The sequence below is a fragment of the Notolabrus celidotus genome, chromosome 19 (genome assembly GCF_009762535.1).
Source record: "Notolabrus celidotus isolate fNotCel1 chromosome 19, fNotCel1.pri, whole genome shotgun sequence".
Taxonomy (NCBI): domain Eukaryota; kingdom Metazoa; phylum Chordata; class Actinopteri; order Labriformes; family Labridae; genus Notolabrus; species Notolabrus celidotus.
This window is the reverse complement of record NC_048290.1, coordinates 27,876,572-27,894,901: the sequence shown is the minus strand read 5'-3', so window position 1 is coordinate 27,894,901 and position 18,330 is coordinate 27,876,572. Positions and strand designations below refer to the sequence as shown.

At 39.3% G+C, this 18,330-nt stretch overlaps 1 protein-coding gene across 3 annotated transcripts in view; it reads right to left on the bottom strand.

Moving 5' to 3' along the window:
• The window catches only part of sfswap (splicing factor SWAP), a 132,207-nt gene that overhangs the window by 67,400 nt on the left and 46,477 nt on the right, over window positions 1-18,330 (bottom strand). For all 3 annotated transcript variants that reach the window (XM_034709750.1, XM_034709748.1, XM_034709749.1), the window contains exons 11-13: window positions 3,035-3,101; window positions 1,971-2,074; window positions 1,727-1,856 (exon numbers count right to left, since the gene is read on the bottom strand). In XM_034709750.1, coding sequence (XP_034565641.1) covers window positions 1,727-1,856; window positions 1,971-2,074; window positions 3,035-3,101 — 301 coding nt within the window. The remainder of the gene's footprint in view (window positions 1-1,726; window positions 1,857-1,970; window positions 2,075-3,034; window positions 3,102-18,330) is intronic.

Here is an 18,330-nt window from a genome sequence, read left to right as displayed (position 1 = left end):
TGAGTTACAGCAGGAAACAAGATTGTAAATGTACAGTACAAAAATTTCAACAAGAATATATACAAAAAAGAAATGTCCATCAAAGACGAAAGCTGAATGGGGAAATGTTCCATAAAAAAGTCTCAACCGTTGTGTCCGTGTCTATATCCATAGTAGTGGGTGTTGTGTTTTGCAACCCCCAAAAGAAGAATCTATAGGTGCATTTCAACTAAGAGTTATGGTTTTTTTTAGCCCCCAGAACTACTTTACCCCGAACTAAAAGGTTCCTGTGCCCCCATTATTGTCTGCGTTTTGACCGCGGGCTGAAGTCCCGGGTAGATTGTGTAAATCAGGCCAGTGACGTATGGAGGAGATAAAAAGTAAATGCACTACACCACCAGACCAGTAGAGGGCAGTAAAACAAAGACGAATGCCATTCATCACAGATGATACCATAGAAGCAGATAGACAGGCAGGTATCATTATGAGCAACACAACAGTTAGCCTGTTAGCATGAAGAGACTCAGCTGGTGCTGTTTTAGATGGTGCTATATTTCATCACAGATGGATTCACTGAATCAACACGTGAGAGGAGATAAGCGCGAGTAGCAAAGACGTTTCAACACGCCTTTAAAATCCTTTTGAACTCAAAAAGCCGTGGCAGAGATCGCCCGGTGTTTTGGTTAAAACAGCGACCCTGTTAACTGGAGACTTTCAGCCGGATGCATCCCTCATAAACGTCTTTAGACGATCATTAAATATCTGATGAGGATATTTTGAAATCTTAATAAAAACTAAACTAGTTTGCATTCCCAGGAACTCCCTCTGTGTTTCAACAGCTGTGTAAACTCCACAAACACTGACACGTTCAGCTGAAGGTCTCCAGTTTACAGGGTCACTTTTAAAACCGGAACACCGGGAGAGACGCATTCACGGTGGGCTGAGAGAAGACTACTGTTACAAGCTGATGAATCAAGAGAATCACAGCTTCTTCTTTGAAAAGTACACACACATACAAAAAAGATAGAACAAATAAAAACTAATGAAAGAAAGAGAAATCAAGTGAATCACAGGTGTGTGTGATGTTATTGTGGACGGAGGGAGGAATAAAAACACTGCGGTTAATCTACCAATCAGACACGTTCAGCATTGCAGGCTCTGCCCCCCGAAAGTCCCGGGACCTTTGAAAAGTACTACCCCCCTAGCAGGGGCTTTTTAGGTGGGAGATTATCTACCCGTCGAAATGCACATAGTTCAGGGGTAAAGTTCCTCCTGTCAAACAACTCTACACTGGCGCACAGCTTCAGCACTTGACAGGGCACAACACCTTCAGCCAGTTGGTTTGCTATAAAACAAGCTTTAAAAGAAACCGCATTCATCTCTACCTGATAGAAAACTAGAAAAAAAAGTGAGTTCAAGCACGTTGCTCGCGATCAATTATTCAATACTCTTAATTGTTAACATCCCTTGGCTGAAGGAAGCTTTTAGTAGCTCCTGACACTGAACGTCTTGGGTGCTCCTGAAGGAAATATGGATAAATAGAGGCAGCTACTGAAAAAGGAGTCTAAATGCTGTTAGATAAAAGATGAACCATGATGTTTTCAACATGGTGATGTAAATAAAATGATTACACTTCTCGAATGGCTTGATTTTTTCCCAGTTTGTAAATGCATGTCCAAATGAAATCGGTTTCTGTGTATTACCACCGCTTGAGGATTAATATGGGATGTGTGTTTTATAGTAGTACCTTGTTTTGCTTCTAACTCCTCCAAGCTTAGGGAGGGTTTTTTCTCTTCAGGTGTGATGAAAGGGAGAAGTTCCTTTTCAAGAATCCCAGCCCCGTCCATCAAAGCTTCCAGTCCGCCCTCGTCCAGCAACTTCAGGAGAACACAAATCCAAAGTTATTATTAATACCAGAGGACTAAAACCCTCTCTTCAAAGAACAGTTATCCATCAACACCGATGCTGGAAATAAATTTAACAAAGCTGACCTTGTCCTCATCTGAATCGTCGTCCAATCGAACTCTGTTCTTCTCCAGCGGCAGCATGTCGTTTTCCTTTGCCTTGATGGCAAAGCTGATTGGGGCAAAAGAGGCTACAAGAGGCACAGAGAGACATAATGAAGACATGTTACAGGCCATATAACAAGAAGAGTGCAGGGACCTTCGATTGATCGACACATTCAGGGTGAAATGAAAACAGCATTGACTAAACAGAACTTTTTCACGGCAGAAGTGTAGAGAGAAGTTTAAGACGAGTATAAAGGTGAGGCGGCAGGGAGGATTAAAAAGGGAACAGATGGAGAGGAAAGAAAGATGGAGGAATAGAAAGAAGAAAGAGGGGGAGCCTCATAAAAGTGTGAAGGACAGTTTTCAAAACAAGAAACCGAAACACACAGACAGACAAACAAAGGAGGCAAGAGGGAGAACACAATGTAGAAACAGACACAGTTGGACAGACAGACACAAAGAAGGGAAGTGAGAGTTGTCCACAAAGCAGTGACAGTGTGTCACACTGATTCCTGTTTTGCAAATCAAACATGTCTGCTCTTGTAGAGATAAAAAATAAGACAGTGTGCATCATTCCCAAAAGACCTGCCCTCAATACAGGACCTTTATCATCACTGTGGAAGGCTGGATACTTTTCTTGTGCACTTCACTGACTAGTTATTAGTTTTTTCCTGAGCCTACACCGTGACCCATCGCCTCCCAATAGTCTGTGTGAATTCAGACTTTAATTTGCATATATGTGCGGGTTTATGGGTCCCGATAGTGTTATGGTAAGCAGACTCTTTCATCTCTGCATAGACATTTCCAGCATGATATCACCAGATGAAATTGCAGGCATAAATTTCAAAACAGTCGCAGGCAGCTGTGCATCAGCACCAACAGAGGACACATACGCACACATTTAAATACACAGTGGAGTAATTACTGTTTGTGCAGGTATATCCATATCTAGCGACGGCTTTGCATCTCATTTACTGAATCAAGAGCTCATAAAGGACCGGAAATATTTCTGTGATAGTGTGATATTTTTTGTATTGGTATCCTACCTTTTGACAACTTGGAGTCTGTGAGTGACAGGTCTGAGTCAAGCGACTCATCGTCTTCCTCCGGATCCTGGAGGAAGGAGGAGAGAGGGAGGGGTGAGAAAGTATGCACTGTAAACTTACTACAAGCAGACACCAGGAAAAGATAAATCAGTGCGTTGTGGGACACCTGCCTGAGAATTTTAACCCACCAGCTAAACTTCACTGGAATTTTATGAAGTGGTTGATTAAATGATGTGAACACCATGTGGTTTAGGAAAGAGACAGAGACAGATGGTAAATGAGACTGCATGGACAGTGGCGCAACTTTTTTTTAAAACATTGTATTCAGGGGTGTATCTAGAGGGGTGGTTTAGGGGTGACATGGGCCCCCACGAAACTTAATTGGCCATCCTTGGTGCCACCCCAACTCCATAATTAAACTTTGGATTGGCTATTTGCCTCATCAGAGGTGGGGCATGTGTTAATATCATAGACTGTAAAAAATATGGACGTAGTATCCATGATGTCACCCATCTGTTTCTGAACGCTGTTTTGAAGCCAATCGGCAAGCAGCAGCCATATTGCTTCTGTTGAGCCAGTGTGACGTAAAGAGGCGGGCTTTGAGCCTCCTAGCCAACAGCTGCAGTGTTCCCACAGTCAACTGTGCCTCTCATTGGAAGACTAGTAATCTCAATATCTTCGAAATTGCCGAATTGGAAAAAAATTCACCCCCCTCACAGTGAGAGGACATCGAGAAATGAGCTACACTCATCTTTTGTACCAGGCTGTAAACATGTTTATTTCTGCTGTTAAGATCAGCTTTTTCCCATTCATGTGTATGTGACTTCCTGTACTTCTGGAGCCAGCCTCAAGCGGATCCTCGATGAACTGCAGCTTTTAACACTTCCGCATTGACTCATATTTTTAGACCGGAGGTTGCCACTTGGTTAATATCAACTATTTAGTAGGGATGGGCAGTGTTTTTTAAATATTCGAACATTAATTCACTTTGTAAAAATCAAAGAGTTACTTTGAATATTTTCTCATTTTAAAAGAACAATTTCTCATCATTTTCACCGGTGCCTGGTTGTAATACAGTATTCCCGCCAGACGGTGGCATTAAAGCTTCTAAAAGCTGCCGGCTAACCTCATTAGCAAACAAAAGAAGAATAATACTAAGTGCATTAAATAGCAAAAGAAGAAGAAAACATTAGCAACAGTTGCAGCGATTTTCTCCGCTTCTGAATCTCACACCACTACACATGTATTTCCAGATACTGAGCATGGCTGTAAGATGGAAACAAACACGCCACGCTGTGTCGCAGAAACACAAACGTAAAGATCAAGGCTAACGCGGTCAGTGCCCCCTAGTGGCACCTCGTCCTGCTGCTGGTTAACACGACTGCCACATTAAGGCTGATTTATACTTCTGTGTCTCCCCTACGCAGCAGGGGCTGACGCGGACATGAGCCCCACATACTTGTGCGTCGGTGTGTGTGTCGCGCAGCAATTCTCTGCCGAAACACTAGAGGGCAGTGTGGTCTCTCTGATAGCCGGTCGCCTACTTCCGGTCCCGCTACGATCTCTGTTTACTTTTCCACAGAGATTCAGAGCGTGTTCTGTTAATCTACAGCTGATACATGTTGCTGTTTATCATACAGACATGATTACATGAAGAATAGAGAGGAGGAGATGAAATACAAAGCCGCCGAGCGGACCAATCACAGGGCTTGAGGTCCGCATCGGCTCTACGGGGAGTTACATTTTGGAGGAGGTGCACGTCAGCTACGTGCGTAGGCCTCGTCGTAGGTACGGGAGCTACGCGGACCCCCGGCGTAGGGAACGCCGTTGATTCAACGCAGAAGTATAAATCAGCCTTAAGGGGCTGTTAACGGGACAAGTGTGTGTGTGTGTGTTGGGGGGGAATTATTCGAATAATCGTTGAATTGATGCCAATGATTATCAAATAGTATTTTTGCTTGAAATGCCCATCCTTACTATTTAGGCTTAGTTACAACCTTTTTTTTTTTTTTTTTAAGGTTTTATATTTGGGGCTTTTACACCTTCATTTATAGAGGAGAGAACAGTGGAAAGTGTAGGAAACCAGGAGCAAGTGGGGGAATGACAAAGCAGGAAAGGCGCCTCAGGCTGGAATCAAGCCCAGGCCACCTGCTGTAAAGGTGCACAACTTAACCCTTAGGCTAGGTCTGCGCCCGTAGCACATTTTCTTTGGTTGGTACTTAAAATTGTAGAAAAATACTTCACACCTCTGTTTCATAAGACAGGTGTGTATGAGATAAATCAGTCCATCAAATATTGCAAGCAAACACCCTCACAATGTCTAACTGTCAAAAACATATGTATTGGCGATGTGTCAGCACCAAGGATTGTCAATAAATGTACTTTTGCCAGTGAGACAGTCAAAAGAGGGAGGGAATCGCAAGGCAACTTCTAATTAATCAGTCCCTCCAGGAAGTTGTGATTTCGCGATCGCAACTATCAACGCAAATTCAACCAATCAGCGCGATTTTTTCGCGGCCTTGCAATTTTATACAATCACCGCAACTTTCTCGCAACTTTGACCAATTACCTCAATCTCAGCCCCTGTACCTCATCAGTTTTATCATCAGTTTGACTTCCTTGGAGCATAACCATAAGTCCTCCCTTGATCGGCACTTTTCAACAACAAAACACGCACAGAGAACAGGTGAAAAGAGGGGACAGCAGGCAGGACAAGTCACCATGACAACGTTGTTATTTATAGATTAAGGGGCTCAGTGTTAGCTTGGTCTCTACCTGCAGCAGGTGTGCTTTATGAACCAGCTCTCCTCACCTCCATGCATCTGTCTCATCTTCATTGATGATTTTACCCCCGGTGTGCGTTAGTGACAAAGACACAACCGGGGGACGTCTGTTTAATATTTGATGTTTGACGTTGTTGCCGTGGTTACCGTAAAAAGCTCCGCGTCTACAGCTTGATTTAATCCAGTTTGGTGAAACATCAGACACATTCAGTAAGTTTTGATCAACTCCTTGTCATCAAAGATGCAGATTCATTTCAGAGTGCGTGAACTGACTGTGCATCAGTCGCTGCGAGGTGCATTCAGGGACCGTCGTAAATGTGCAATACAGTCCTTTCATGGCATTTTTCTGTGAATCAAGAGAATCAAAATACAGTCAGTGTCCACATCAAGAATGTTTTCTAAAAACATCTGTAATTTAGCGTATTTACTTGCCCCTGAGATGTTATTGGGGGAAAAAAGCAACAAAAAACAATCGCAACTTTCACCCAAGCGGCAAACTCCGGTCTCCAACGATGAAGCCAATGCGGAAGTGATATAAACTGCAATACATCGAGAATCCGCTTGAGGCTGGCTGCAGAAACACCGGAAACCACATAGATATGAATGGGAAAAAGACGATCTTTGCAGCATTAATAAACATGTTTACAGCCTGGTTCAAAAAACGGCTTGGCCCTACAAAGCTAATCTCTCTATCGGCACACACTGTACGGGGGGTGAATTTTTTTCTAACGTGACGGTTCAGAAGATATTAAGATTATGAGTTTTGCCCAAATAAGGACATGACTGACGTGACTCCCGGTCGGGAACACACAGCCATTGGCTAAGAGACTCACACTACGTCACACTCTGCCTAGTTGAGTTCCGCATTACCAATATGGCTGCTGCCGTCGATTTGCTTCAAAACAGCTCTCAGGAACAGAAGGGTGACGTCACGGATACTACGTCCATATTTTATACAGTCTATGCTTTCACCGCAATTTTTTCAAAAAGCTGTCGCAAATTCAGGCTTTTTGGGCCGCAACAATCACAAAAAAATCCAGCAAAATCCTGGAGGGACTGATTAGTTACCTGATACATGGCCGACGACATCAGTAATATCACAAAACAGAGATTCTGTGAAAACTGATAAAAGGGCAAGACATTCATGCAATGCAATATCACCATCGCTGATTAGAAGAAGACAAAATGCCCCTAAAAGGTAAAGTTCAGGATTCATGTTATTGGCGTCACCAATGGGAAGTCATGAATTAGTGACTCTTGACAAATAAAATAGTGTCAATGACCAATATAGATTTGATCAGTGAAGACAAAAAGGGTAGACAAAGGGTAAGTAAATGCTTATTTTGTTTGTATACGTATACATATACGTCATGCCAACCCTGCATGAGTCAGTACCTCAGTCAGGACACCCCAGTCAAAAAAGGCTGACACGCCCCTGATCACATTCCTCCATGAAGAGGTGGAAGAAGAGCTATCCAGCTGAGCAGGCTGTTTGTCTGACTGTCATTCAGTTTGTCAAGAAGAGCAACACATACATGGTGTGAATGTCTACTCTCTGTAATATATCAACAGTGAGTGGATGTGCATCAACAGAATAACATCCTTCTTTGCATCCGTTTCCTGTGAACCTCAGCCGTTCCAGTCAATTGCTGTTGTAAGTCATCTTAAGGGTCCTATCCACAATTTAATGTACTGCCTCTGATGTCCTCTCCCTGCTGTGAAACAGTACGGCAAATGTTGCTGCAGAAGAGTTAGAGGTAACTGTGCAAAACAGAAACCTCTGTCTGTGGCCTGAAGGATATCCTTCATGATTACATTTCTGCTGTGGGAGAGTGTGGAGGTTGCAGTGAGCAGAACAGAAAAGGTCAGTGGACCATTAACCAAAGAAGAGAAGTCTTAAAAAGCAGAGCCAGGAAAATGAGATTCTACACTGAACTGCTGCAAAGTATACAGAATACAAGCTGAAGCAGACAAGGGAAGGTGTGTTTTGTGCACTGAAGAACCTTTTTAAGGCAAACAAGATTTCTCTTGTGTATTTGAGTTTGGCTTGACAGAAATGACTGACAGGTTTGTCCTAAACTCACACAACAGTATAGTTATTTTGCATCTGATTGGACAAAACAACACATGAGGAATGTCATTGACCTTTCAGTCCAACTGGAGGAGGAGAAGAAATTCTAACAAGCTATCCAGTTTATTTAAAGGGGACATATCACGCTTTTTTCATCAATATATATTGGTCTAAGAGGTCCCCAAAACATGTCTTTAAAGTTTATGCTCAAAAAAACACTTTGAAATCAGATTTTGGCATGTCTGAAAAGTCCTCTTCTTCAGTCCTCATCAGAACACTCTGTTTTCCCTCTGACCACGCCCCCTCAGGAAGTGGATGTGCCTCAGCTCTCCAGCACGTTGATCTAATGTTTACATGTTGGCTGAATATACACGGCTGCTCACAGACCCACGTTACTTCAACCCTCTGAATCTGATCCTGACGGAGAGGCGCCTGTAGCAGGACCTTTCTGAAGGATTGGTCACAGATTTAGTGTTTCTTGTTGTTTTATTTATCAGTATGTTGACGTGTGTCTTGGTACACAGCTACGAACATGTAGCTATGTGGCTATGCTAACTAGCGCTAGCACTTATCCATGATAAATAAAAATCATCCACTAGATCTTCAAATCTGCAGACGTGGGGAGTAAAACCGACCTCTGCCAGAAAGGCAGCAGGACCTTTCTGAAAGATTGGTCACAGATTTAGTGTTTCTTGTTGTTTTATTTGTCAGTATGTAGACATGTGTCTTGGTACACAGCTACAGCTACAGCTACAGCTACAGCTACAGCAACAGCTATGAACATATAGCTATGTGGCTATGCTAACTAGCGCTAGCACTTATCCATGACAAATAAAAATCATCCACTAGATCTTCAAATCTGCAGACGTGGGGAGTAAAACCGACCTTTGTGTTTATTAAGACAGCCTACAACTAGCATGCCTCCCTCCTAAGCTCCTTGTTAGCACACATTTGTGCAGGTAATGAAAAACAGAGGAGGGGTTGAGTTGTATTTTATACAGTCTATGGGCTGAACAAGCTCCGAGCTCTGACTCCGTGACAGACCGGATATTGTTGTTACGTAACAAAAACACTGAAGTCTGAAACGGCTCGTTTCACACACATTTACAGAAAGGTGGAGAAATCAGAACAGGGGCAGAATGGATTTTTTTCATTCTCGGGGGGTTCGTAGACATGCCAGGGACACATATTTCAGGTAGAGAACCATTAAAAAGTCCATTTTGCATGATATGTCACCTTTAACCTACATGGTGGCCAAAAGTAAAAGTATTTGAAGATACTATTTCTGATGTATAAAATATTCAATACGTTATAGCATCCATCCATTATCTATCCTGCTTTTCCTATTCTGGATTCTAGGGGACTACAGCCTATCTCAGCTGTGATTGGTCGAGAGGCAGGGTATAAGCCGGCCTATCAGATATCAATTCATGTTTAATATAAGAAGATGAAAAAAAGAGTAAAACCAAAGTTAAAACCTTCCCTCTACCATGAGCTGCCTTTTTTTTTTTGAGCTTTTTATTTTAGCATGAGGAAACTTTTGCACAGAGGTGAGGATATCAAATGGTTTTGGAAACTAATTCAAATCAGCTTCTCTTTTTTCACATTTGTTAAGATACAGGGGTTTGGAAAGTTACCAAGCATTATCATGTTTCCAAAATGTTTTTAAAAAATGTTAAAAATGTGCTTCAGAAGGAAGTCATTCACAGTCTGCAACCTCTCACCATCTTCTCTTTGATCTCCTTCACTGATCTGGCAGTATAATTAGTTGCTTTAATAGTTTAAAAGTCTTTTTTGAGCTCTCTGATATCCCACTGTAAAGTCTGTTGCTCCTCACATCAACAAAGTTTCTTCACAAAGCCTTCATAGCCGGATGTGTGCACAGGCTAGATAACCAGAAACCCTCTGAAGTAATACCTGTGGACCAAAGTGCTCTTAGCTGCTTCCCAAGTATAAACTGCTGGTGGAATAAAAGGGAGACGTGGTGATGAAGCCAACGCCACAAGAGGGGGAGAAAAAGAAATAAAAAAGCCTAAGCTCATGAGGTTCATTTTACCATGTTTGAAGAATGCTTCAAAGACCGCTTCCTACTATTCTGCTGTAATTGAACAGCGCTTTCAACAGTCAAAGCACTTTAGAGCGGCCCCTGAGAGTTTAACTCCTAAAAAAAAAAAAGTTGGAAAATCAAAGTTCACAAGAGAAGACGCAGGATGAAACTCACTCCAAAACATTCTGGTAACACCTCAGCTGGGATTGGTAGGAATCTGAACGTGTTCATTTAAACACCTGTAGCTCAGCCTTTAAAATCCTTTTATACTTTGATTCACATTGGTTGCTGTAACACTAAGACACAGTTAGGTTTGAAGAGTATAAATCCTTCAGTCTAAATGGGAACCCATTTCAGCAGGGCAGCAAAGTCAGTGCTGGTGAAGGGCTATAAGCTGTTAAAGGTAAGTATTAAAAATCTGTAGGAAAAATAATAAAGAAAAGCTAGCTTACAAAAAGAAGGCAACACTGAATCAAGGGCAGCTGGATATTTCAAATGCTTTCACTGAGGCTTCATTTGACCCCTACTTGATTGAATACAGTTTTTCTTCTTCTTACACTGTTTGATTTATTTCTCCTTATTCGTTGGTTGCTTTTAGCATTTAAATATTGTTTTATTTATTTTATATATAATTAAGTTCTCTTATCTTTGGTGTTCTAAACCTTTTCGTCTTGTTTTACTTAATTTATTCCTCACATTTCAAGTTTTTAAATTTTATTTTATTGCTTTTTTTGGAAAGCGCTATAGAAACAAAGTTTATCATTGTGATTATCAGTATTATCATCATTATTATTATTTTATCATTATATTATTATTATTATAAGTAGCAGTAGCAGTATAATTAGCAAAATCACTACCATCAATCATTATCATTATCATCATCATCATCATCATCATCATTATTATTATTATTATTATTATTATTATTATTATTATTATTATTATTATTATTATTAATACCGTTATTATTATTATTATTATTATTATTATTATTATTATTATTATTATTATTATCATTATTATACCGTTATTATTACCGTCATTATATCTATTATTATTATTTAATATCATCAACCATTTTTATTATTAGTATTTTGTAATATTATTATTATTATTGTTTTATCATTAGATTATTACTATTATTATTATTATTATTATTATGAGTAGTAGTAGTAGTAGCAGTATAATAAGTATTATTACAATAATTAACATGTATTGTTAGTATAATTATTAAAATCACCACCATCAATCATTATCATCAGCATTATTATTATTATTAGCGTTATTATATCTATTATTATTGTTTAATATCATCATCCATTTATATTATTAGTATTTTGTATTAATATTATTATTATATCATTATATTATTATCATTAGCAGTAGAAGTAGTAGTAGTAGAAGCAGTATAATTAGTATTATTACAATAATTAATATGTATTGTTAGTATAATTATTAAAATCACCACCATCGATCATTATTATTATTATTATTAAAATTACTATTATCATTATTATTATAATTATTACCATTATTATATTTATTATTATTGTTTAATATAATCATCCATTTATATTATTAGTATTTATTATTATTATTATTGTTTTATTCTATTTGGTTTTTTTTTATTATTATTATTATTATTATTACTATTATTACCATTATTATACTTATTATTATTGTTTAATATAATCATCCATTTATATTATTAGTATTTATTATTATTATTATTATTATTATTATTATTATTATTATTATTATAGATGCATACACATGGAGGTTTTCTGATTTGTTTTCTTATATATACATGTTAGAAAACCACGTTACTTTTTACATGTTGAAATGTCAGCCTAATATTAAACCAAATTTAACAAAATTTAAATCTTTAAAACATTAATGTCAAAACGATTTATTCATTCATTAAAAAGCTTTCAGTTGGATTAGAAAGTCCAGACTAAAATTAAACATCAACTTGGATAATGTGACAGCAAAATGGAGCAGAACTGCTGCTCTGTTCCCAAACTCACTGCTTCATTTAGAGTTTATTTGAATAACTATTTTTGTGAATGTGTCCACTGGTCTGAGTTATATCATTTGTATCAATTTGACTTCATTTCCATTACACATTAATAGCTGATATGCTAAGGCAGAGGGTATTTATTTTAGTCTGTATTCACATTCAGGTCTAAACCACATGAAGTCAGCGTTACAGTTTTTCAGAGAGGATGAGCAGGACTTTAGTGTTCTTTTAAAGCAAATGATGTGTGATATTTGGAACTTGAAAATTCAGGTGAGTACCACAATAAACCTAGCATTACTATCAATCAGTGATTTTCTTTACACCTTGTGTTCAGAACTCTAAAAAACTAGGACAGCAGTCTTTATGATCTGGACTGTTATCACATGTTTTTTGTTTTGTTTGTTTTAATATTGTTTTTCAGACAAGGTTTATTCATCCATTCAAAGGTGCCATGTTTGTAAGGTTTAAAAGATTATATTAGCACGGCGCAAAGCGTCCTCACATCCAGCTGCTGTCTGCTCTGACTTATTTCAGCCCTTTCTCACTTTTTTTCATTAACTGTGAAACTATAAATAATGGCACAGACTGGGAGCGGCGATATCTGCATGCCATTAGCTGCAGCACCGATCACAAACATGAGACAGGTTTCCTGATAGAAAAGCTGAGCAGCTGCTTGTTGGAGCAGCCTGTGCTGTGTCATAATGGGCCACACTCCTCTGCACTCTGACAAGCTAATTGATTTGATTCACCACAAGACAAATTGCTCCTCGCAAAACTTTCTCACTCACGTCTTGCCTTCTGCGTTCTCACTCTCAGTCAAAGCACACGCAACAAACCTTGAATATATGTAAATATACTCAGAGAGTATGTACATTTAAGAAGCATCTAGTCATCCATCTACCCACTGAGCTACTTGACTGCTGAAACAATACGACCCCCTTTTTGGAAGACTGGAGGGACTTTAGTTAAATAATAAACACCCATGCACAAAGCCAATTCATATCAGACACTGAAGATGAAAGTTGATGTTCTATTTATTTAAAAGACCGTATATGTTATAAGGTTAATGACTCTGGAGAGAGACAACATTTCTAATTGATTTGAACACCTTAGATAACTGGTGACTATGCTGCTATATTCAAAGTTCATTCATCTTCAATGGTGCCATGAGATCAGAGTCTTAAGAGACCTTGGCAGAATAACAGGTTGTGCTTTGGAGAAGCTGAGCTCATAATTGCTTTCATTTTCTGCAGTTAACAAGATTTATCACCTGTACGGAGAAAATATGTAATGCATCTCTTGTCCTTGTGCCCATTTATAAGCGCGTTCATTTCAAAAGGGAAGGTCCGCCTCTGTCTGTCATTGTCTACACTCTCTATTCTGACTATCGGGGTCCCCGCCACAAGCAAATCACGTATACAACATTAAGAAGATGCTCGTTAAGTACAACATTTCGTCTTGACACAACAAAAAACTTAAGCACTGGGACTTAGAGACTGAGTTTTTGTACTTTTATCACTGATTATGATGAAAGAGACAAGTTAGTCCCCAAAATATGTACAAATGGGCATATCCACATTTTATTATCATTCGAGGAAGACTAAACTCCTCTCTTTATTATTGTTCTCATGAAGTAATGTGAAGTTATTTATAGTGTATTTGCTGTGGGGGTTTGTTCAGTGTATCAGCATGTGTTATGTTGTATATAATTGAGATAGGACGGAAAATTAATAAAGCTATATATCTTCCTGACTTCTGTGTGACAACCCTGGGGGTTGTGTTGGTGCTTTCTGTGTCTCACTCTGGCTGTTTTAGAAATGGCCTGCAACATACTATCTATGAATGTAGCAGGCATTAGGTACTGCCTACTACATACTGCGGTTGGGTCATACATTGCTGGATTTCTGGTTTCAGAATGCAGAAGTAAACAACGGCCAAGCTGATAGCGATACTGCTTCGTTAGCATCTATTTATAATTAAAAAAGTTAAGAAGTGTTTTTATGGAATTTAATCATTTTCACAGCACCTAAAAACTGAGCCACCCATCAAAAAAGTGTAACGTTAGCATTGTGCATTATGGGAAAGAGTACGCGAGGGAGACTGGTCTGATGCAAACTGAGAAATGTTCCCGAATCAGTACCACATTCTGGGAGTTTTGGCATGCTGCAGATTTTGCTCTTTTTCACATACTGCCTACTACACACTGAATTTTGGCCAAATCAGTACGTACTGATAGTAAAGTAGGCGGTTTGGAAAACAGCCTGTGTTTCTCACTTGCTTGTAGGTTGTCTAATCAGGTTGATTGAGCCCACCTGCCTGCTCCAACCTACACTTAAGATGTTGCAGTCCTTCATAGGCTGGGTGGGTGTTTAGTGTGTATGTTTTATGTATGTATTCTTGTACAGACCGTGACAACAAATCTCCTCAGTAAGGACAAATATCTATCCATCTATCTATCTATCTATCTATCTATCTATCTATCTATCTATCTATCTATCTATCTATCTATCTATCTATCTATCTATCTATCTATCTATCTATCTATCTATCTATCTATCTATCTATCTATCTATCTATCTATCTATCTATCTATCTATCTATCCATCCATCCATCCATCCATCCATCCATCCATCCATCCATCCATCCATCCATCCATCCATCCATCCATCCATCCATCCATCCATCCATCCATCCATCCATCCATCCATCCATCCATCCATCCATCCATCCATCCATCCATCCATCTATCTATCTATCTATCTATCTATCTATCTATCTATCTATCTATCTATCTATCTATCTATCTATCTATCTATCTATCTATCTATCTATCTATCCATCCATCCATCCATCCATCCATCCATCCATCCATCCATCCATCCATCTATTTATCTATCTATCCATCTATCCATCCATCTATCCATCTATCCATCTATCCATCTATCCATCCATCCATCCATCCATCCATCTATCTATCTATCTATCTATCTATCTATCTATCTATCCATCTCTCTGACTCTGGCTGGCTCTGCATGTGAGAGGACATCTCCTCTCCCACCTTTTTGACATCATTTACACACACTACATATTACACTCACTCAGAACCATTGATACTACAGATGAACAGTTTTCTTCATTTGCTGTTTGCTATTTTGCTGTAACGAAATAAACAAATGTGGAATGATCAGTCTGTGTTTTTACAATGGGAAGAGGCGGAGCAACACTGTCCATTTTTATTTACAGTCTATGGTGACAACCAACCCCATAGTGTGTGACAATCATCCCTATGATGGGGTTGGTTGTCAGAATGTGTCAGAGTGTCTTTGATAGTTAATTTGCCTCTTTATTGGAAAATGAGAGGGATACACATTTCAAGCCAACATCTTAAGCTTCAATGTAATGTAGGAATGACTATTGAAAGATGTTTTGATGATGAGAAATCATCAAAACAGTAAAAAGTGTGACAACCAACCCTGTTCTCCCCTACATTCGAAATAAATCAAACCATGAGTCACCCCAAATTCCCACCCCTAGAACCCATAGTCATTTTAATACCATTTCAGTAATACAAGGAAAAATATGGCATTATAAAATAGTAGATAATGCCAACATGTCATTAGAATTACTGTCAGTCATAAATCATTGTTATATTAGTTTAAAAGTTCTGGAGGAGGATCATTAATTTATAACAGAGAAGTGGCAGAGGGGCCATGTCTGAGGCAACAAAAATTGAGCTCAAACTGTTTTTACTGATTTAATAGATGGATAAATTACACAAAAAATAGGCCCTTTAAATTTATCTTTCTCTCTGATCCAAGTTTTTCTAAAGAGGATTTAGTTGGACAAGCTGGCCATCTTGGGCAACTTTCTAGACTCACCAAAAGCTTAGTGCAGTCTATTATAATCATTGAAAGTTTAAAATGAACAGATGGTTTTCTTCACTGGAGCTGAATTCAAACTGAAGGAGGGAGAAAACAACAACTTACTGAGCACCATTTTCAAGTATTGAGGGTAAATCAGAAAATTACCTCAGCCCAAAATACTGAAGAGCGTTCAGAAATTCAAGGGCACCTTCAGGTTCTTAAAAGAAAATGGGAATCTAACCCAGGGTACACAAATCCCTTGCCAAAACTCAGGGAGCAGTTAGTGGTAAACAACCCAAGACTCCCTCTGGGGATCAATACAATCTTACCTTATCACATCTTAAACAATAAGCCATACAGCTTATAAGACATGTGCTGCTGGGGAGCTGGGCCAGCAAGTAGACCAAGTGAGAGTGCTACATGTCTGTTGGCACTGCTGCTAATTGAGGGTGATGCCTTATTGAGGTCTTGATACACCACAATTGGATTTAAGGTCCAATGCTAGAGTACAAACAGTGATAGGGAGCTGCTGTGGAGGCCTTGCAGCACTGGAAAGGCTGAAAAATGGGAACAATAGATGAGAAGTCTGCAAATAATCAGGGAACCAATCACTCTGCTTTCATATTTAGGGTTGTATAGCCCTGCAGTGAACTACTTCCTCTTTAATAATACTCATCCTTGAGTGTGTACAATTCCTAAAATAATAAAGACTGTATAGAAAATAACTAACTCACTTCATTGGACGGTTGGCTGGATGACTACTAAGAATAGGGCAATGTTTTTTGTGTATCCTGGTTCCTAGTAAGAACACTGAGTCAGCCTACCCTGCCAATTAAACTCCTCCTTGTTCTATGTGTCACTTGCCTCCGTCATTGCAACATTGGGATGAGTAGACCTCTAATTTTAGCATGGCAGGTCCTACCTTATCAGCACCAAAAGGCAGCTAATTTCAAGGTTGACTGTAAGTGCAGTGAATGCTTAGACCACCTTTTCCCCATATCTAAACCTCGGCTGTAATTCTATTAAACAGAACTGCATACAGGTGTGGAGAGGTGAGGCTGATGACAGGAGACAAATGAGAGGAGCGTGTTCCTGCTAAGTGTGAAGGTCACCTCCTAAAGTGAAGTATTAACGTGAGCATCTCTGAACTGTTATCTCTGCATACTGTGCATCTAGCGAGCAATGAAATTAAGATAAGAGAGTGGAGAAATAATGGCTGGAGCATTATATTGATGGAAATAAATAATGTACTTACTACAATATTTTTTAAAGACTAGTTCTATGGGTGGCAAGCTAATCGGCTATCTTCTGAGGATGATATATGCCACTAGGAATAAAAGCCAATTGTACAAGCAATCCAGTGTAAAGAGAAGATAGCAATAAACAACTTCCAGTAAAGACTTTATCATGTGCTGCCTTGTTAACAGTCCAATTAGCAACTTGGGAAAAAATTGTGGTAAGATCAAAAGCAAAGGACAATTAACCCCTCCGGATGTCTTCAAGGGGAGCGTTGTCATTCCTTGGTTTATGACATCCTCTGGAGTAGTGCTGCTTTATCTGTTGCCTGCAAGTCTCAGTTTCACTGTTAATAGTGAGTTACAAGGGAGTTCACTCTGGCTTGCTTCAGCAACCCCTAAAAGAAATTGTGATTTATGTGCGATGAACAGGTCTTAAGTGTGCTTTGATAAGATCATGCACTAAATAAAAGGACAAATACAAGCTTTGTCGAGGCAAACCTCAAAAGACAAAGGAAACAACTTTCAAAACGCTTGTTTGTTAAATGGCGGTCTGACCATTTATTTCTGAAGCATTTCGGGTTGTCAGGAAATCTGAACGCTGATTGGCTTTCAGGATACCGCACTGATTGTTGGCTGCACTTTTGGCAGCCGTCATGTTACCTCCCAGAAGGTCCACACAGCAGAACACATGGCAGCAATGTGTTTTGCCTGCTTTTGCTCTCCATTAGGGCTGTCAACGAATATTCTAAATTTGAATATATATTCGAATATTTAAAAAAAACGGAGATTCGATTGTGAAAATTAATATTTGATTGTGGGAAAAAACACATCAGCGGCTGCTTTGCGAGTGGGCGCACTGCATGACGGGTCAGGGACAGGTCACAGGAGTCACACATGCACAGCGTGAAGCAGACGGCAGAGAGAAATCCTTCCGTCCCCAGATCCTCAGTGCGCTCTGAACGCATCTTTTCCTCCGCTGGGAATATAGTGATTAAAAAGAGATCAGGCCTCTTCACACTGACTGTCTAGTGTTTTTGGCAAATAACCTGTCAGGCCTAAGACCCTACATTGACAGTGGACTAAAAGAGCCCGACAATCAGTGACACTGGGATAAAATGCAGTTTTTCCTCTTTTTTTTCATACTAGCACCAAGAATGTAAGTGGACTACTTTTTCATATTTAACTTTAACTTCAATTAATGTTAAAGGTGACATATCATGCAAAATTGACTTTTTAATGGTTCTCTACCTGAAATATGTGTCCCTGGCATGTC